The sequence below is a fragment of the Zalophus californianus genome, chromosome 3 (genome assembly GCF_009762305.2).
Source record: "Zalophus californianus isolate mZalCal1 chromosome 3, mZalCal1.pri.v2, whole genome shotgun sequence".
Classification (NCBI taxonomy): domain Eukaryota; kingdom Metazoa; phylum Chordata; class Mammalia; order Carnivora; family Otariidae; genus Zalophus; species Zalophus californianus.
Genome location: NC_045597.1, coordinates 126,351,889 through 126,374,067, shown reverse-complemented (window position 1 = coordinate 126,374,067; position 22,179 = coordinate 126,351,889). Strand labels below are relative to the sequence as shown.

General features: G+C 40.0%; 1 protein-coding gene across 2 annotated transcripts in view; it reads left to right on the top strand.

The window, feature by feature from the left end:
• DPP4 (dipeptidyl peptidase 4) overlaps positions 1-22,179 on the top strand; it is a 77,575-nt gene that overhangs the window by 14,950 nt on the left and 40,446 nt on the right. For both annotated transcript variants that reach the window (XM_027591036.2, XM_027591035.2), the window contains 8 exons: positions 4,758-4,853; positions 5,226-5,317; positions 6,640-6,720; positions 13,614-13,666; positions 13,781-13,853; positions 14,903-15,023; positions 19,640-19,800; positions 21,266-21,378. In XM_027591036.2, coding sequence (XP_027446837.1) covers positions 4,823-4,853; positions 5,226-5,317; positions 6,640-6,720; positions 13,614-13,666; positions 13,781-13,853; positions 14,903-15,023; positions 19,640-19,800; positions 21,266-21,378 — 725 coding nt within the window. In that variant the 5' untranslated portion in view covers positions 4,758-4,822. The remainder of the gene's footprint in view (positions 1-4,757; positions 4,854-5,225; positions 5,318-6,639; positions 6,721-13,613; positions 13,667-13,780; positions 13,854-14,902; positions 15,024-19,639; positions 19,801-21,265; positions 21,379-22,179) is intronic.

Below are 22,179 nucleotides of genomic sequence, written 5' to 3'. Positions count from 1 at the left end.
AAATGTTAACTGATTACCATATGGAACCCAAGAATTCTATAACCAGATATCTTTTTCCTGTGTTTAACAACTTAATAAGTTTATGAGCTTAAAGAGCACATTTTAGTTGCGTTTCATTAGCCATTTATTTACCAAAAGAATTTATCTTTGTGAAGTAGAAATATTATATATCATAGCCCAATACAGACAAAAAGGTTTGTTACTAATATATACAAAATATTCAAATTATTCTGTAATCACAAAGTAACAAGTGGTCAAGGCAAGACCATTCCATGGAACCACACTACATCCTTACTTAGATCTTGTAATTTTGGAAATACTTTTATTCAGAAATGATTTGATCCTACAACAAGGATGCACTGAGAGGGGCGCCTGGGTGGCTCAGTCGTTAAGCGTCTGCCTTCGGCTTAGGTCACGGTCCCAGGGTCCTGGGATCGAGCCCCGCATCGGGCTCCCTGCTCGGTGGGAAGCCTGCTTCTCCCTCTCCCACCCCCACTGCTTGTGTTCCCTCTCTCACTGTGTCTCTCTGTATCAAATAAATAAGTAAAAATCTTAAAAAAAAAAGAATGCATTGAGATACCACTTTGATAAGAATTTATCAGGTTGAGTCATTTTAAATACTGTTATTCTACAATTTTTGACTGATAAAAATGACATTTTCATATGGTCTAACCCAATAGCTGTTCTCACCAAAAAAGTAAAATCTAAAGTTGTTAACCTTTTTTTTTTGATTTTGAAGAAGACATGAATCTAAGAGTTTCTATAAAAGCTGATGGGTAACATATGATTAACTGCTTTACTTGGCTAGCATAATGCTTTGAACCGATAAGTCAAATGAACTACATGTCCCAGGCCCACCAGGAAAACCACACAAGCAGCCAAAGACCTTCATCTGTTGCCACAGCAGTGCCCTGTCAGTGAACAAGGAGACAAGGGGAAAGAAACACGAGCGTGTCCTGTTAAGTGTTTGACAGAATAGGTTGTAACTTGGCAACAAACTAGGAACTTGCTAAAGGTCAAAACCTGGACTTGGCACTCACATTTTACAGAACTCACTTATCTAGATGTTTCAGATGTATCTTCCAATGTGCACCGCTTATCAAATGGCAAGGCAAAAAAACAGGGAACATTTGTTGCTTGATTTGCTCCAATTCAGCAGCGCTGTTCTGGCACTGGGTAGCCAGGAGGTGGAAAGCGGCTCGCGGGGTCATCGTTAAGTGGCTGAGCGAGCCTGACACAAACCAGAGGCGGCCCGGGCCTTCACAGATATCCTGGGCCTTAGCAGGAGTGTAGCATCAGGGTTGATATCTGGGACATCAGCGGATGGATTAAAATCATCCTGGGCCCATTATGAGCAAACATGGTAGGAGCCCAAACATGGTAGACATGATGGGTCTAGGAATGGTATGGCCTGAGGAGAGAATGAGCTCGGCATTGTCTGAGACAGGGGAAAGGTTAAGTGCTCAGTGAGTCATGCATCATGAATGTGAAGGGTGGTGCCCTGGACAGCAGGTGACGTCACAGGGAATTTTGCCTCAGTTATGTTAAATATTCCAGATTTAAGTGTGTTATCCTAAAAAACCAGGGCAAATACCCTTACATGAGATAACATTTAAATGAGAGAACACTGTACGCGTCATCTGTTATAAGTACTCGGTTAATTCTCCCCTTACAAAATCAAGAGGCAGTGAAAGATATGTCTGTTTTATTAGATATATACGTTTTAGGTTGTTCGGGCTGCATTGACAAAAACGCCATAGACCGGGTGGCTCAAACAAGTGTCTATTTCTCACAGTTTTGGAGGCTGGGAAGACTCAGGCACTGGCAGATTATGTGTCTAGTGTCTAGTGAGGGCCTGTTTCCTGTGTCCTCACATGGAAGGGACAAGAGAGTCCTCTGGGCACTAAGTTATAAGGGTACTCGTGAGAGCTCTACCCCCATGTCCTAATCACCTCCCAAAAGCCCCATCTCCTAATACCATCACACTGGGGATTAGGATTTCAACATAGGAATTTTGGAGGACAGAAACATCTAGTTCATCGCAATGTAAGTGTGTGTGCATGTGTATGTATACATTGTTCTGTATCAATAGGTCTATCTAGACATCTATATCAGCAGGTAATATAGGACTCTGAAGGTCTATAACCATTTATACCTTGAGTTGTACTAATTTTAGAATGTCTTTTGTGTCCATTTTAGGCCAATAGCTCTTGAGAGCAGGGTTTATCTCCTCAACAGTATTTTTCAAATAGTACTTACTTTATAGCTATTTGATATATCCAAGAACAATTGGATGAATACAAACAATTGAGGGTATTTAGTGAATAAATTTACAGATCTGTAGAGTTTCAAATATTTTCTGTAGCACAGGGCTTTACTTCTTGTTTGAAAGCTGGCAAGTTCAAGGGCTGGTTTTACCCATTTGCTCTATCTCTGCTAAGAAATACAAATATCTTGCTAATTTTCCAGGGTGTAATGCAGGCCCAAATTGAAAAAACAAACAAACAAATAGTTTTGTTTTGTTTTTTAATCTTTAACTTATTTAGCAAACTAGGTTTAAACAAAATCAATAAAGTAATAAAGTGTAACAGTTTTATCTATTGAAATTGAAAGTTTTGTAGGCAGAACCAAGGCTATGTTATCAGATAAGATCCAAAGAAACAAAATCTTGAGAACATCTTTTGAAAGGGCATTTCTTGTGAGAGAATTCTCTTTCCACAGACTGTAAAAAATTAACAAGAGAAGCTGCTACTGGCTTTTCAATCCCCAGAAGAGTAAGAGCAGTTATAGAAAAGTTAGGATGGTGCCTGATTTTGTGAGTGTATGTTTGCAAGTATGTGGAAAGAATAGAGTATATGGAAGAACTCTTTAGGCTGTTTGTCATCAGTGGAGGGTCTGTGGTTGGGGAATCACAATGGCTTCGTTAGGCTTGTAGAATGCTATCCTACGTCATGCCTACTATGGCATAGAACCGTGCTAGGTACTAAGTTGATGAAAGACAAACAAACAACCCAAAGCCCTTTCATCAGTGAGAATGTGGCCTAGCTCAGTCCACCACACTGGTAGGCATGGTAAAATAGTTACCGCCCAGAAGTTATTAATTACAAAAGCCAAATGAGTAGTGTAGGAGCAAAAATCAGAGGAGGCAGCACTGAAGTCTAGATGAGAGAGGAGGGAGTTGGCAGGTGGAGGACTGTGACAGCCCGGGAAGCGGCTGGAGACACTGCAGAGAAGAGGCTTGGGACAAAGAGCAAGACAGAAAAGCCAAAGAAGGCTTACTGGGTCCCGTAGGCAATCAGTGTGAGTGGGTTAGAGGGTTCACGCATGGAGTGAGTGGAAATGAGCCTGGAGAGGCTCATGCCAGACTGTGGAGGCCATGAGTGCCACACTCAGGAGTTGGAATCTTTCCGTAGGCAATGGCGAATCTGGGGAGGCTTTTGAGGAAAAGGTCACCGGGATGAAAGTGGCATTTTGGAAAAATCATTCCAGGGGTGGTATAGTGGGGGGACTGGACTGGGGCAGGATACCCGGAAGAACGATTTCACGGGAGGAATCAACAGGGTTAACTACATGCAGGTGGTAGTAAGAGAGAGGGAGACATCAAAAATGAGTTTCAGACTTTGAATATGTATGGGTTTCCAGTGACAGAATCTAAAAAAAAAAAAACCACACAAATTCCCTAGGGAAAATTATTTTGGAAGGAAGACAATTATTTTAGACAAGGTAAGTCTAGGGTTAGTATGGCACAAGCCAACTAAGAAGGCCCAACACAGCACTAGAAATGTGAGTTTGGGGTGTAGAAGGCTAAGGTGATGAGTATACGTTTTGTCATGTATTTAAATGGAAAATATGCCTCAAGCCCAGGAAGTCACATTCTCTGGAGTCCTCTAGAAGGAAAAACGTAGAGAGAAAAGAGCAAAAAGCTGAGGATTGAACATCAGGGCATTTCTGCCTTAGAGGTCAATAGAGAAAAATAAAGTCAAAGAAGGAGATGGAAAATGAATGACCAGAGGTTAGGAGGAGAAGTGAGGTGTCACTGAATCCATGGGAGGGGTTCATAAAAACCTCCCCCAAGTTCAAGGAAAAGTCACCATAGAAACAAAGATCAATGAATTAGGCGATCACCCTGTCTTATAGGTCTGTGCAAAGCAAGAGAGCTTGGAAAGGAACCTTCAGTCCTCAAAGAAGGACAGCCTAGCCTTGTGCCATCTACTACATGACCACCTATAGCTACTGACCGGGAGTGTGCCTAGTCAAATTGGGACATGCTGTAATCATAGACGACATACTGGATTTCAAAGAAATAGTATAAAAACAAAGAATGTGAAAGATCTCATTAATAAAATTTAAATATTGATTCCATGTTGAAATGATAATATTTTGAATATATTGGGCTAAATAAAATATGCTACTAAAATTACTTTCACCTTACAAATCTTTAAATATGGCTACTAGAAAATGGACTCACATTAATATTTCCATTGGATTTTGCGGATCTAGACCTCCGTAAGGAAGCTCACTAATACAGGCACTAACGTAGCCCAGGAAGACATACCACTCACATATGTGCTTTAACAGTTAAGTGCATTTCTACTCCATCCATCCAGCCGGAAATCTTTTAGAATGTGTTTTGCATTTTGTCAGTGTAATTCCTATAGTTGGTGACCAGTGTATATTGCAGTGATCCATTTGTTTATTTTATCCCAAACTTAGGTTATTCCATCTTACTGAACATTTGGCTGTTTTTTAATCAACAGATGATGGTGCAGCTGACAACCGCAGAACTTACACTCTAACTGATTATTTAAAAAATACTTTTAGGATGAAATTCTACTCCCTGCGTTGGATTTCCGGTAAGGACTTTTTTGGGGAGGGGACAGATTTTTATGCTTGTGCTCCTTCTAGTTAGGTTGTGGGGCACCTTTGTTTTGTTAAACCATATGGGAAAGTATTTTTCTCTACTTACAGGTACAAAGGAAAATAAACCTTAGTATTTCTTTGTTGCAGACTATAAAAAGTTAAAAGTGAATTGAATTTTGACAATAATGATGGGAGAATGAATGCATACTAATGTGATATTCATCACTTAATGTTTTTCCAACTTAGAAATGCTTATTTAGTACTTGTGTGAGCTTAAGCCTCAAGTTTTTTTCTGTATCATTTTTAGCTTATGAAGACTTTTAATCGCAACTTGAAATACTGATCCAGCCATTTTCTTTCTTTAGATCAGGAATACCTCTACAAACAAGAAAATAATATCTTGCTATTCAATGCTGAATACGGAAACAGCTCCATTTTCTTGGAAAACAGTACATTTGTATGTTTGATTGCATAATTCATTTATATGCTAAGGAAATTCTGAGGATTTTTTTTCATAACCTTTCAAATCATGAGTGCTCTCATTTCTCATCCTGTTGAACTCTCTCTGCAGCGTATGACACAGTGGATCTTTCTCTCCTTCTTGGAATGCTCCCTGCCTTGGCTACCTTTTAGTCTCCCTTGACGATTCCTCCTCCTCTGCCCATACTCCTAAGCGTAAGTGCCCCTCAGGGCTCTGTCTTCCCTTGCTGCTTCTCTTCGCAGTTTGCCTGTTCTCCTTCAGTGAATTTCATGCACTCACAGCCAACAGGGCTCTCCTGTCTGCCCTTGATTCTCAAATGCACATTTTCAACACTAACCTCCTGTCAAGATCAAAATCTCTTTGTAATAGTTTACTTGCTCCTGGCCCACCCATGGCCTGCGGGTATTTTAAACTCAGTATCCCAAGCTCAGCTAGTTATTTCCCGTTCACTCTCCTAGCAAACCGAAGGCACCCTATTCCTCTTCCTGAGTTCCCGATCTTGGTAAAGTATGCTCCCCTCCAAGTCACTTAGGCTAAAGAGTGAAATTCTACTCCTTGAATCCTCAGAATCCTCCTTGATTCCTCTGCCATCCCCTCATATTTAGTTATTCAACAAACCCTATCACTTCGCCCTCTGCAATGTTGTGTCCCTCGGATTTCTATTTCCACTGTAGAGTCCTGGTTCAAGGTCTTTTTAATCTGTGTTAGTACTCTCGTACTTGGGTCCCTAGCTCCATTCTATAGAGGAGACCACTGAGTTGCCCAAGTCCAGGGCTGATGCAACCCCTCTCATCTCATGTCTGCCACCATGTCCCAGAGCATCTTTGCTAAGACGGATAAGATTCTATCACATCCATGTGCAAAAAGTGGATTAAAGTTCCACTTCTTATATTTCAGTCCCAGCTATTTTCTAATTTTTATGTCCTCTTTTATATGTTGTCTGATGTACCCTCTACGGTACTCAGGTTATGCCAAACCTCTGGATACTCTTCATACACATGCCCTTTCCTACATCTGGTTTTTCGCTCATGCTCTTCCCCCCTCTCTCTCTTCCTGATCCCTACCCTCATGGCTGTCTTTCCTTGCTTAGAATTAATTCTTCCCTCCCTGGTTCTCTAACCCTGATCACCATACACCTTGCATCATGGTCATTTGTGTGGGGCAATGTGACATTTCTGGCAGCGCCCAAGGCATGAGCCACATGTCTGTCTAGAACCATACCCTCTACATAGTAAGTGCTCAATAATGATCGTTAAAATGAAATTGTTCAATCGTTATTTTTTCTACTTGCTTGACAGGAGGAATTTGAACACTCTATAAATGATTATTCGGTATCTCCTGACGGACAGTTTATTCTCTTAGAGTACAACTATGTGAAGGTAAAAGAAATGCTATCTTACTGTGACATTTAAAGAATCCTATGAGTTACTTTATAACTGATTTCAAGTCCACAAATACTTAAGGTTGACACCTAAGTACAAGGGACTCTTAACAACAAACTGAGAGTTGATGGAGGGAAGTGGGTGGGGGATGGGTTAGATGGGGGATGGGCATTAAGGAGGGCACTTATGATGAGCACTGGGTGTTGTATGTAGGTGACAAATCACTAAATTCTACTCCAGGAACCAATATTGCACTCTATGCTAACGAACAGAATTTAAATTAAAAAAAAAAAAAAAAAGATTGACACCTAAGTAATGTAATAGGCACTAAAAACATTAATTCAGCATCAAAAGGAGAAATAGCCATTCTCATTCATAAAAGGTAAGTCCAACAACTGTTTTAAAAGAAATTCATTTTTAGTGTTTTCAAATGCTAAAAAGTGTAAGTAATATAGATACTAAAAGCATAAGTTAATAAAAGAAAACTTATAATTTAAAAGCAAGCTTACATGTTTGACTTGCACAGCCAGTAATAGGACCCCTTACTTCCTTTGTCTCAGCTTTACATAAAATAAAACTGTCAGTAAGTATTTGCCTTAAAAAGAGTTAGACTTCAGGGTGCCTGGGTGGCTCAGTTGGTTAAGCAACTGCCTTCGGCTCGGGTCATGATCCTGGAGTCCTGGGATCGAGTCCCACGTCGGGCTTCCTGCTCAGCAGGGGGTCTGCTTCTCCCTCTGACCCTCCCCCCTCTCATGTGCTCTCTCTCTCTCATTCTCGCTCTCTCAAATAAATAAATAAAATCTTTTAAAAAAAAAAGTTATACTTCTTATCCCCCAGAAGAGACGCTGCAAGGTGACTCAGACCACCTCACAGCCTTTGGGTCCTACCGTATACAGACCATTCTCAAGGGGGAGCCTCAGCCCAACATCAGATTCTCACACCTCAGGAGAGCTTAATCACGTAGCCTCTTCATGGTTAGGCTGGCTGCAAATCGCCAGTAGCTTTTTTTTTTTTTAAGATTTTCTTTATTTATTTGAGAGAGAGAGAATGATAGGGAGCACGAGAGGGAAGAGGGTCAGAGGGAGAAGCAGACTCCCTGCCAAGCAGGGAGCCCGATGTGGGACTCGATCCCGGGACTCCAGGATCATGACCTGAGCCGAAGGCAGTCGCTTAACCAACTGAGCCACCCAGGCACCCTCGCCAGTAGCTTTAACTGTAGCTTTTTAATTATTCCTGGATTTGACAACAGTTGTCAAGTACAGGAAGTTTTGAGACTTGTAGGAAACATTAAAACTCTGTAGGGATATTCTGCATTGAAAACAAAATATAAAGCTGGGGATCCCCACCTCTGCCTTTTTATTCTAGAATAAATAATAAATACTGAAGGACTTCATCTCACACCCCAACACTTCTGTACTCGGGCCAAGCAAACCATCTCCTACTCCATTTCCCATTTCAATGTGGTGACTTTCAATCATAATATTTACCCTGGATTCACTGTGTCTAGCTCCATTTCCTGGACATGAAGACTCTCTGACTCTGTTCTACTAAACCTATCAGCTAGGAGCCAGTCGGAATCCTAGGCCAACTTTAACACATCTGTTCCCAATTAATGGATTGTTTATTTAATTCAGTGGTTTTTATTGCTGTCTCGAGATTAAAATCACTTGATTAGCTTTTAAAAATTCCCAGTGGCCAGGTCCAATCCTCAGATTAATAAATTATAGCCTCTGGAGTGAGGCTGACATCATTTTTTTTTTTAACGGGTAGATTATTTGAATGAGCAACCCGGGTTGAGAACCACTGAATAATAATTGCCCATGTTCAGGACAAACTTAGAAAGATGATGAGGTTAAGGTAGAAACAGAAAGGTAAATACCAGCTCAATTTACTATTTGGCCAAGTTCAGTTAAGTGTCATACGATGTATACTAATGGATGATTTCACTGGTAGACCGTAAGTGGACAGCCATCATTGGTAATTTGTATTTGTGGTGTCACTGGAGTTTCCATGTACATTTAACTGCTTTTGCTGTTTTCATGCTATTCCGTCATCCCACCGCCATCGGTGCTTTTCAGACAGTACCTATTGTGCTGCTTTTAAAACTTAAGTTAGGTTATGTCATGCCTATGCCTAACCCCTCATGATCAGTGGTTTCCCATCACTTTCAGAATAAAACACAAACTAACCACAGTACCGTCAGAAGCCTGTGTGATTGGACCTCAGTCCACCCTTGCTAACCCATCATCTATTACCCTCTCTGGACTCACCGTGCTTGGCCAGCGCTTCTCACCCCTGCCTGAACCTTGCAGTTACCTATGGAGGTTTTTAAAAATGCAGATGCCTGCAAACTACCCCACACCAACTAGTTCAGCGCAGTGATGGGGGGGCGGGGGCAGGCATGGGCTCTCCCCATGATTTATGGACTCCCAGGTGATTCACTGATCCAAGAATCTTTAGGGGCACCACTCTTTAGTTTTCCCAAGCATCATTCATTCCCATCTGAGGGCCAAAGTATTTGCTATTGCTTCCTCCTGGAACCTTCTTCCCCTATTTATCTAGCGTGTACGGTTTTTAGTAATTCAGGTATAGGCTTTCTCAGATTGCTTTACCTAACTTTGCCCCCTGCCACTCTGTTCTCGCACACTCCACCATTCACTCTCTATCACATTAGCTTATTTTACTCTTTATACCTTTGATTGCAGACAATCTTCTATTGTCTTCTTCTATTTTACTTCTTAAGAGTATTTTTTCTGTACAGCATACATGTGCAACTTAAACAATAATTTCTACTCATGGCCTAATGCTCCAGAATTAATCATAGTTGCATCATCTATCACATGCTGACAATATTCCAGTTGACTAATCAGTTCTCAGTAAACTTATCCAGAACAAAGAAAAGTCTAGTCTTATTCTATTTCCTTGGAGGTCTACAGTGCAAAGTTCTTTAGATTCTACTCCATGGCTTTTCCATGACAGAGTTAGTGCACTCAGAGCAATATTACTTCTGTGTTGTGGCTACAAACAAGTAAGTGAGCACGTGAGTGAAAACATAAATAAGGACCCTACAGCCTGGTATGGATGTTCACCCAACAACTCCATTCACTGCTGAATGCCCCAGAGATAATAGTTGCATCAACTGTGACATGTGGACAATATTCTAGGGCCCTGCTTAGCAATTCACATATATTCTCATGAACCTCTCATGAGACTGTTGCTGACATTAGCCCATTTTCCTAGAAAGAAAAGTAAAACTTAGAAAGAAACTTGCCTGATATTACACAGTGGAGACTTGTCTTGGTCCATTTAAGCTGCTACAACAGAGTCCCATAGACTGGGTGGGTTACTAACACATTTATTTCTCAGAGTTCTGGAAGCTAAGAAAGAAATCCAATTATCAAAGTGCTAGCAGATTCAGTGTCTGGTGACATCCCACTTCATGGAACATAGTTGACCCTTCTTCTCCATGTCCTCAAATGGAGGAAGGGACCTGCGGTAATTTTGGAGTCTCTTTTATAAAGGAACTAATCCCATTCATGAGAGCCCCACCCTCATGAGCTAGTTACCTCCCAAAGACTCTGCCTCCAACACCATCACATTGGGGGTTAGGATTTCAACATATGAATGGTGGAGGGTGGGCAGCATACATTCAGTGTATAGCCAGACTTGAATCCAGGTTAGAAGACTCCAAAGCTCGTGCTCTTAAACATAATCTTTCCCAACTTTGTGCTTCAGTGTCTCTCTGCTATGCTTTTTTAACCCCTTCCCTGTGTGGTAGTTCTCTGCTTTGAGACTCAGTCTAACAATCAGCTTTTCTGTAGACCTTTCTCCCACCCCAAGGCCTCATTTATGATTCCTGCCTCTCCCCACTTACCTCTGTTATATGTCTTGTGATTCTTTTCTTGTATTTACTTGCCCATATCCCCATTCAACTATGAGCTCCTCAAAGAGAGTGAGAGTGAGCCTGTCTTATCCAGTAATGCCTGACAGAGGATAGTTGCCAGAGTTTCTAACCTAAATAGATGGATGAGTCTGTTTCAGAAGATGAAGTGAACATACCAAACATCCTTTTGTAACTCATGATGGATCTGTCGTCCTGAGTGATCTCAAACCTTCTCAAACATCTTAATATTTTTAGCCTATAGCACACCTTTTGGCTCTTACAAGTAGAGCATTCAGAGGTTTCCCAGAAACAAGCATGGATTGTGTCAAAATAATTCAGGATTAAAAAAAAAATGTATGACTTGCAAAAAGTAAGGCTTTAATACATAATTATTGACATGAGAGAATAAAAGGATGATAAATGATAAGTGGGAAATACTCTTCAAGGTTAGAACCTCTGGCTTGTGTCTCAGCTCTGTCATACACAAGCTGGGTACCTTGGCTATCCATTTCATCTACTTCATTTTCATGGGTAAAATTTAATTTTTATGTTAGTTTGGTTTATTTCTTGAACAGAGACTATGTGACTTACTCTAGACAAGACTTCATAGATTTAAAGACACATTTCTTACATCTAGGATTATGGTAGGGAAGACAGACATGAAGACATGTAATTTCTTTTAAAATATCTTTAATGTATAAATGCATCCACATATAAACATAATTTTTCATAAATGCAAATCTGTGTGTGTGTATATATATGTGTGTGTGTATATATATATATAATCTTCAGTCTTATCTTTTTTTCCTCTTATGCCTGGCTCCCTACTCCTCACCCCCCCCTTTTCCCTAAGTATCACATGTTAAGAACCTAGTATATATCTCTCCATATTTTATATTTTCCCCCTTATTCAAATAATTCTATGAAGATATTCTTTTAGTCACTGCTTATTCTATAAAAAATAAAATCCTATTTTCCATACTTTTCTGTAATTTGCATTTCTCAATGATTCCGTGTGGAACTTCTTCCAAGTTATCTGGCATAGCTCGAATTCATTTATTTCTAAATTAATAGACTTAATTCTTTTTAAAACAGCTTTAGAGTTACAGAATATAAGTGGAAAATACAGAGTTCCCACGTACTCCCTCATCATCCCCCCCCACTTCTGTCCCAGTTTCCCCTATCATTAACGTTTTGCATTAGTAGGGTACATTCGTTACAATTGATGAGCCATTATTGATACATTACAACCAACTAAAGTCCATAGTTCTCATTAGGTTGTTGTCTCCAACAATCCTAGTGTTGTTGTACATTTTATGGGTTTTGGCAAATCTATAATGTATAATGACATGTAATCCACCATTCCAGTATCATGCAGTATATTTTCACTCCAGCTCTTCATCCCTCCCTTCTTCCATACCCCTAGCAACAACTGATCTTTTGACTGTCTCCGTAATTTTGCCTTTTCCAAAAAGTCATATGGTTGGAATCATACAATATGTAGCCTTTTCGGATTGGCTTCTCTCATGTGGAAATATGCATGTGAGGTTCCTCCGTGGCTTTTTGTGATGTAATAGCTCATTTCTTTTTATTGCTAAGTAATATTCCAATGTCTGGATGGACCACAGTTTGTTTACCCATCACCTATTGAAGGACATCTCGGTTCTTCTAAGTTTTGGCAATTATGAATAAAACTAAAAATTTGTGTAGAGGGTTTTTGTATATGTATGAGTTTTTAGTTCATTTGGTTAAATAACAAGGAGTTTGCTGATAAAGTTATTTGGGTTTGGAGTTTCCTTTGTGCAAATGCTTTTATTTATTGATTCAATGTGTTTTTTAGATATAAGACTATACAGGTTTTCCATTTTTTCTTGTCTGAGTTTTGATAAATTGCTTGCCAAGGAATTTGTCCCTTTTTAAACTTTTAAATTTATTGGCAAAACAATGTTTATAATATGGTCTTAAAACCTTTTAATCCCATTTTAATCCCATTTTTCATTTCTACTATTGGTCATTCATACTTCTCCCCCCTCCCTCTTACTGCATTAGCAATTTTCAAAGAACCAGTTTGGGGCTTCGTTGATTTTTCTTTATTGTGCATTTTCTATTTGATTACTAGTTTTACTTTTATTATTTCTTCTCATTTATTTGGATTTGGTTTGCTTTTCATTTTTTAGATTCTTGAGAATATCTATGTTATATATATATATTTCAATGTTAATATATATTGTCAGGGAGGTTTTTTGGTTTTTGGGTGGTTTTTTTGTTTGTTTGTTTTGTTTTTGGCAGGTGGCTTTCAAAAAATCTGTAGCGCTTTATATTTTCATGATCAAAGTAGGAAAGTAAGTATTTCTCCACATTACCACCAGCAATAGAATTATAGATCCTTTAAAGATTTTGTCAGTAGGATGGTTGAAAAGTATAAAATTTGTATTTTTGGGACGCCTGGGTGGCTCAGTCGTTAAGCGTCTGCCTTCAGCTCAGGTCATGGTCCCAGGGTCCTGGGATCGAGCCCCACATCAGGCTCCCTGCTCGGCGGGAAGCCTGCTTCTCCCTCCCCTGCTCCCCCCCTGCTTGTGTTCCTGCTCTCGCTGTGTCTCTCTCTGTCAAATAAATTAAAAAAATCTTAAAAATAAATAAATAAATAAATAAATAAATAAAATTTGTATTTTCTTAGACGGGTGGACTTCCCATGCTATGGTAAATGCTAGGAGTGATGTTTGCCATGAAGCAACACATCAGCCCACTGTGACCCCGAGAAGTTTCCTTGGCAGGGGTGATGCCAGATCGAGGTTACAGATGAGGTCCAGAGGACTTGGTACTAGATGGTCTCTAAGAACTCTTCCTAATTCCAGAATTCTAAGGATTGAGATAGGAATTACAAGACATGATAAGATGTGAGAATTATACAATGTCATATTACTTTACATCTCATCTTCTGCTCCTATAGCAAGTGGCCGAACTATCAAGAATCACAGAAGTCTGAGATGTCTGTTTTCTTTTATAGAAATGGAGACATTCTTACACAGCTTCATATGACATCTATGACTTAGCTAAAAGGTCAGTGACTTCCTTATAAAATCTATTAGCTTCTTTAGTGTAATAACATTTTTTTAAAAGAAATCCTACTGTGATTTATTCATTTGGTAATGTTTCCTTTTATCTTTTTTTCAGGAGGCTGGTTACAGAAGAGAAAATTCCAAACAATACACAGTGGATCACATGGTCACCAGAGGGTCATAAATTGGTTAGTGAGTCTCTTCGGTTGTCAGAAGAAAATAATGGCTCAACGCTATCACATGCAGAAGCTACATACCCTGATACAGAGCAGACACTTAGGAAGCAAATACTTCACCATCAGAGATAGTGTTATTGCCTAAAATAGCATTTTACTAGCTAACACAGTAAATAGGATTCCTGAAAGTTTCTGAACTACTACTGGGGAATTCTTTATTTACTGAAAAAATGCCCATTTAACTCCTAACTTCTAATTTCTGTTGTATTCAGTTTGCTGTTTTTGCTTGTTTGTTTGGGAGGTGTATCTGCTTCCTGCCAGTTCTGTGATCTCTGTGTCCCTATAGATATACCTCATGTTCTTCCTTCATGTTCTTAGTGCTGGGAGACTGTCAGAAGTCCAAAAGAATCTGAACAGGAAGACGGGATGTTCATTTGTAGATGGAATTCTCCCTCCTGACATCGAAAGCACTCCCTCAACTCACCACCCCCAGAAAACAATGGAAAGCACACATTATTCCATAGAAATGGTCAGGCTCCTGGGTCTTTGCAGGCACTCTAGCATTCAAATAGTGGTATTTGTGAGCTGCTTCTTTTTAATATATTGAGTGTCTTTAGAATTATTTGGAAGTTATAGCCTGTACACTTACAATTTTAAAACTGTGAGGGGTGGGGCGCCTGGGTGGCTCATTCTGTTAAGCGTCTGCCTTCGGCTCAGGTCATGATCCTGGCTGGAGTCCTGGGATTGAGGCCCCCCCCCCACATTAGACTCCTTGCTCGGTGGAGAGCCTGCTTCTCCCTCTCCTTCTCTCCTTCTACTCCTCCCCTTGCTTGTGCTCTTGGTCTCAAATAAATAAATAAAATCTTTAAAATATATAAATAAATAATGTGAGGGGGGTAGTAAATGACTTTATCTTGCTCAAATTGAATAGCCCAAGGTAATCATTATGTTTGCATACCAATATTATGTGAGGATAAACAGTTGATAGATATCTTTTAACTCCAGGATAAGATATGTTATAACAAGTTATTACTTACCAATCTGTTTTTCAATATTTCTAGGCATACGTTTGGAACAATGATGTTTATGTTAAAAATGAACCAAATTCATCAAGTCAGAGGATCACATGGACGGGGAAAGAAAATGTAATATCCAGTGGAATAACTGACTGGGTTTATGAAGGTAGAGACTTTAAAGCTTTTTCAAATTAGAAAATCTATAAGTTGTTTTTTTCTAAGTAGCTAAACATTTCTTTTAAAATGGAGAAATTCAATGGCATTCAAAATAAGTTGCATTTTTTAAAATGACATCAAATCTCTTTAGCACTCACAATACCAGGTGTCTCCCAGAACAAGGATTTCCTAGCAGTAGCTAGTTTCACCTATGTCCTCATTGTCTCTCAATGCCCCTATTGTCTTCTGTCTCCTCCTACAAAGGGCCTTTCTGTGTAGGTAGCTTTTCTGCTTTACTGGGGCATGAAAGCTTCCAGATTAACATCAGATGTTTCTCTAACTGGGCCTACCTAACCCAGAGTTACTAAGGAAAGCTAAATACTCCCACAGCATTCCAAGAGCTGACAAAATATTGTCTGGAGGTTGGGGAATAGAGGGGGAAGAAAGCATCTGTTTTACAGAGGATTTGTGTTCATTTGAACTTGGACAAATCATAATTTCCTATTTTTAAAGAAGGAAAAAATAATTAGAAAGGCTTCTGGGGGAAAAAAATCAGTAAAAAAAAACAGAACTAAAAATAATAAAAAGGATTATTCTCTCTTTTAGGATAGAGTCTTAGAAAATATTAGAAAAACATTTTTCACGTCTATAGTTGCCAAGGTAAAAGGCATTTTTGAGGCTGTTCCAGACTGTTCACAAGGTTGCCTCATGCCTATTAAGTACTCATCCTTATTTCATCCTCTTATTTCTTCCACATAGTTAAAAAAAAAAAAAAGTTTTCCTTCATGACTTCATTTTGGTTCTTACCCAGTTCAAGCCAGGTTCGATTAAATGGCCTAACATTATAACAACAACAACAACAACAAAAATCACTTTAAAAAAAAGATAAATCCCCATGGCCCAGAAATAATTTATAATGAAATTTACTAACGCTCGTCACTTAGCAATTGAAAAACATCTTTAACGCTTATTGGACAGCACAGCACAACCTGTAGGAGCCCCAAAGTGACCTGGATAAAGGCTCTTCCCAAAGCTGCACTCGACCCTTCCTCGAAACATCTGAGTGTCTCTAGGATAAGAACACACCTAACACTATTAGTCCTTTCTCAGGTAGATAAGAGCTGGAAAGATCTCAGTTTGCGTGTTGATGACAAACAGAAGAATGGCTTCCCAGTTTCAGTGTGGGTCTGTCTCTAAAAAACAGGACTTTGGTTCCTATGGGGAAGTTCCTATAATTGGTTTTATATATTTATGAATGATCCACACTTGGAAAGGGCACACTCGTGTCTCCATACATGAGATCCACCCTCCCATGGAGCGTCTCCACTGCAGCCATGAAGACTTGTTGAGTATAAGACTGAAAGAGTACATTTTGAGAATCTGTAGGTTCATAAGTAAAAGAAGAAATGAAGCTGCAAGGTCCAGACAGGGCCGTGTGCCACATCATGGAGGGACACTCACAGAGCAGCCTACCGTCTGGGACATGTGTCCCCTGCCCCGTCCCAGGTTCCCAAATGACTTTCTCTCTCAATGTCTCGATGTTTTCACTTTGTCTTCTTTCATGATTTTCTAACTGATTATTACTTTAGTTAACAAGTGCCTTCTTTTGTAAAAATAATAATACTTTATCTCCTAGTATGAAGTTAATCACATGACATTCACTCTTCTTTTTTTTTTACTTATCAAATAAGGTCTATTTTTTTTCTTTTTCAAATTTTTTTATTATGTTACAGTAATCACCATACATTACATCATTAGTTTTCGATGTAGTGTTCCATGATTCATTGTTTGCGTATAACACCCAGTGCTCCATTTAGTACGTGGCCTCTTTAATATCCATCACCGGGCTAACCCATTCCCCCACCCCCCTCCCCTCTAGAACCCTCAGTTTGTTTCTCAGAGTCCATAGTCTCTCATGGTTGGTCTCCCCCTCCAATTCCCCCCCTTTACTTTTCCCTTTCTACTATCTTCTTCTTTTTTTTTTTTTTTAACATGTAATGTATTATTTGCTTCAGAGGTACAGGTCTGTGATTCAACAGTCACTCTTAAGCGTGAGTATAGTTTACCTAACCCAGAGGTGAGAATGAGAATTTTGAGAGCAAGGATGAAAAGGGATAGAGAAAGAAATAAGTTTGCAAGATGGGGCACTCCTTACCCTCTAGTAGTCGTGCTGACGGTGGGGGTGTGGGTAATTCAGGGCAATCCACACTGAGTGCCAACTACCTATGAGGTGCTGTGTCAGGTTCTAGAGACATGGGGGCAAATGCTATCCAACTGCTGCTCTCAGGGAGTTCAGCCCAGAGAGGGAGACAAAGATGCTAATGGATAATTGTCATAGAGTGAATCAAGGGACCTATTCAGGGGAGGGCACTAAGTCCAAGGGAAGGTCAGAGTGGCTGGACTGGAGGTATCACAGGATGGCGAGGGAGGGGCAGAATGTCAGGGAGGGGGTGCCGTAGACACTTGTGCTCACAGCCAGCTTTGTAACAGGAAGGACTGGAAATCTGTTCCCCCTTTGTCATTCTCCCTTTTCCCTACTATTCATTCTCAGGACTTTGAGTTTGACCAGAAGTAGTTCTATAATAATGGTTTTAATACATCATGGTATGAAACAATATATTCTGTATTACAAATACCCACCAATTCAAAACACAGATACTACCAGCTACCTGTACTTAAAAGCAGTTTTAAAAACCATAAGCTTGGGGTGCCTGGGTGGCTCAGTTGGTTAAGCAACTGCCTTCGGCTCAGGTCATGATCCTGGAGTCCCGGGATCGAGTCCCGCATCGGGCTCCCTGCTTGGCAGGGAGTCTGCTTCTCCCTCTGACCCTCTTCCCTCTCATGCCCTCTGTCTCTCATTCTCTCTCTCTCAAATAAATAAATAAAATCTTTAAAAAAAAAAACCATAAGCTTGCTGTAATTGTATTCATTTTATGTAATTGCATCTTGATCTTAGACTAGAACCAATGGGTAGAAGCCACAGGAAGGGGGCATCAACTCAGTATCTGCAGAAGTTCTCGGTAGAAACTCCTTGACTCGGAGTCACACGGCCCGTGTCCTTGTCTTATCTCTGGAAATTCATTCTCTCTCTCTAAGCCCCTCAGTTGCCTTCGCTGCAAAATGGGATATGAATAGAATAGGCTCATCTAGGGATCTTTGTGAAGGCTAAATTAGGTAAGTGTTTTGTGAATTCTAAATTGCTACATAAACATAACTTAATGACATAGGTAGAAAACAGATAAAGCCAGAGCAGGCTGCCTCACCCAGTAGGTTTTCTGTTACCGGAAGAGCTGAAACATGTATGGAGGGACATAGATCATGGAGGTAAGAAGCATGAATTCAAACCAGACAAGTCTGGATTCATTCTTGACTCAATCAGTTATCGGCCATGTGACTCTGGGCAATGACTTCTTCTCCTTAAGCCTGCTTACTCCTTTCTCACCTGCACAATGAGCTACTGTGTGAGGATTACCGGAGATCACAGATGTCAGTTGCACATCAAGTCTGGCTCATGGTTAGCACTCTTTAAATGTTAGTTGCTCATCATGATAATTATTATTACATTTTGTTACTATTGTTATTGTTGTTACTGTTACTGACACTACTATTACCATTATTATTATTATTATTGAAGCATTTGGAAGACACCCGTAAAGAGGCCTCGGGAATCAGAAAAGTGATGGGGACAGATGATTTCCTAACTCTAAGACTCAAGTTTCTATGCTTTTGCTTTTACCTTTTACCTTACTGCTACACCAGTAGCAGAACATGAGATTTGTAGATTAAATCTGCACAAAGGACTGGAAGTCTCTGTCTAGTCTACCTGAACCCTCAATGAAAAAGGTTTTGGCACTTTAAGAGCCAGAGATTGGAAGTACCATGAATAGACTCCATAATAAACATAGGAAAGAACTACATTTGCCAGAGAATGAGTCCAACAACATTCAGGAGAGCAAGACCTTTCCTTTCATTTGCCTCTCTCTTTGACTCTGTTCTCTTACCATCACCGTATGCATCAGAAGGGCATGCTAATCTGCAGCAGTCTTTAGTTTCTAGGCTAAGTGAAGGAGGTGTTTCTCACTAGGGGTCTCACGGAGCTCCTTGTCATTCTAAATTCATCCTTCCCACACCCTGTTTGTGCCAAGAGTAGTAAACTGTGGGTACCATATTAGTTTGATAGTCTGGAGCCACACACCACCCACCAGTACCCTGTGGGCACAGTACAAACTGAGCCCAGTTGGGAAGAGTATGCTGGCATGTTGACTGTTTGAAAATTAGAAAGGAGAATCAGTCCCTTGTGTGAAATTTACTTTTAGTATGTTTTGCGGCATAAAATCAGAGGATTATAAGATAAAGAAAAAAATGTAGAGCTTATATTAAATATTGTGTGCTAAAATATTCTAAAATGGTCCAATGGGTTACTTATTTTTACAATCCAGATCTATCCTTGAAGATTTTATTTTTATTCATTTGTATTACTCTGAATTTGGAAGCCCAGCAAATGCAAAATGGTTCATTAGTTGAACTCTACTGTAATTACTAAAGCTAATGAGAACAATATTTTGAATGCCAAAGCCAATTTATCAGCTACTTCTTGTAACAGAACAATTTATGTCTTTTTTTCAGAGGAAATCTTCAGTGCCTACTCTGCTCTGTGGTGGTCTCCAAAAGGCACTTTTTTAGCATATGCCCAATTTAACGACACAGAAGTCCCACTTATTGAATACTCCTTCTACTCTGACGAGTCACTGCAGTACCCAAAGACTGTGCGGATTCCATATCCAAAGGTCTGTGCTCCTATTCACATAGTGGTTCTGTGATTTGATGGGAAGAGAATGGTTTCATTTAATCCTTTCCTGCTAATGAAAATATTGTCAGTCTCTCTTCAACAGCTTGCTGTGATTACTCTTGCTGAAGTCAACAGCATCTGGCAATTTTAAAGTATTTTTATTATCCCAGGAAAGAGTGTGATTTAAGGTTTTGTAATTTCTCCAAAAACTTTGAGGAATGACAAGCCGAAAAAGATGGGGAAAATGCTTTTGAAAGAGGTAGGGGGAATGAAAATGTTTCAGGGGAGGAAAAGAGAGGCTGTCATTGAATCACAAGCTCATCTTATTTGTAGAAGTTGGAATATGCCCTGGATGAAGTTGAAAAGCTCAGTTATGTATCAGGTTGTATTGCTAATTAACCCATACGTGACTAGTTTCAGTGGTTCTGGTATAGATTTGGCACTAATGTGAATTTCACACGTCCTGCGTTTGGAATAATGGTCTCACATCTTGGTTTGCAAGGCTGTTCTCCTCCTCCGGGATGCATATTTATGAAAATTGAACAGCTTTGTTAAGCAGTGTAAGCCGAGGAAGAGGGGGATTTAGAAGGGATCCAGGATTCTTCACTAGTATCGTAATATTAATGGCCACAGAATCATCTATAGGAAAATCTAATAGTAAATGTTTTTGCTTAAGCAACTTGGGAAAAGGGATTTTTATTTTTACTAACTCACTCAATTTGCTTCATGAAGAGCTGCCATTTTAGGAAGACAGAGGAAGTTAAAAGAAAAAAAAAAAGATCCGAGACTAAATATAGAGATGTATTTTCGGTGGAATGTTATTTTTTGATGAGTGAAACTGGTAAAAAAAAAAAAAACATAAAATGCTCTCACTAAAAATATATTATTTCTAACTAATTTGTCAATTGAAGATCTATGTGTATATATAAAAAAGTTTTGTAGATTTCTGTCATCATATTGATTGTAAAGTTCGAACATGGTGAGCTTGAATTTGGAGTGCAAATGATGCCTTTCTAATTAGCTGTTACTGGCTCTCGGCTCAGCTAAACTCATTTTCCTGGTGGGTTGTGTCTTTGGCTGAACCCAAGGTATTCTTCCTAGTTGTCAGCCACTAGACTTCTTGTCTTCTGGAGTCAGAGTATATTTGCAAAATAATAGAATTGATTTTTTAAAAGTTTATCCTTGTTTGCACAAAACACATTAAGTTATGAATGTTCATGATTTAAACGGAGTGTTTGGAGCTGTCAATATATATGGTTCTGCCTGAACATGAAAAAATTGCACTTCATGACTCTCTTTTATGTTCATTCTATCTGTATTAGGTCTGTCTATATTAAATTTTTTAACGTGTCTCATGATTATAATTTTATTGCTCTCATGCGGACATTTTTGTACAGTTTTACACCTGTGCAATGATGTGATTTTTTTTTGTCCATATCAATTCTGTTATTGTGTTTTCCTAGGCAGGAGCTGTAAATCCAACCGTAAAGTTCTTTGTTGTCAAAACCGACAATCTCGACCCAAACACCAACGCAACTCCAATAGAAATCGTTCCTCCTGCTGCTCTTTCAGCGAGGTAAGAGTCTTGATCAGAATGTGTGGGTTGTACAGAGTTTCACAGATCTCGGGGAGAACATTTTAAAAATGAATGGCAGAATCAGGGGTAGCATCCCATGGTGTCCCCCTGGGGCCGGAAGCCATTCAGCAGCCATTCTTTGTCAAGCCGTCACCTCATGTCTTCATGCTGAGCACGGTTCCAGTGATGGGGTCCGCACAGTTTGTAGAGCAACCAGAGTCCTGGGTATGATGGAGCCTACACTCAAGGTGGGGGAGGCAGACCACAACCAGGTAGACAGAATATTGTTGTGAAGACCATCAAAGCAGGGCAGGGTAATGGTGATGATGGGGGGAGGTCAGGGAACCCCTCTCTCACGAGATGACCCGTGAGCCGTGACGGGAGACAGAGGGCCAACTAGCCCCCTGAGTAGCTGGGGGTTTGGTATCCAGGCAGAGGAAGAGCAGGTGCAAAGACCCCGCAGAGAGGATGTGCCTGGTGCCTGAGAGGACCCTGTGAGGAGGCCAAGTGACCGGAGCAATGCGAGTGGAGAGGTGAATGATAGGAGTGAGGTCAGAACACGAGGGCTGTGCAGGTCCTCATGAGAACTGGAGAAATGTAGGGCTCCTCGTGACACCGACATGCCTCAGGACGTCACTTGCTCAACTAATCGCTGGTGGTTTGAAGTCTGCCACCGCGTACCCTCAGCCCCTTGTGCTTTTCCTGTAGAGATAACCACGGCATTGCATGCATTTTATGGCTGTAAGTTGCTTTCTATTCATTTCTGTCATTATCTTGGTTTTCTTGTTGCTTTTAAATAAT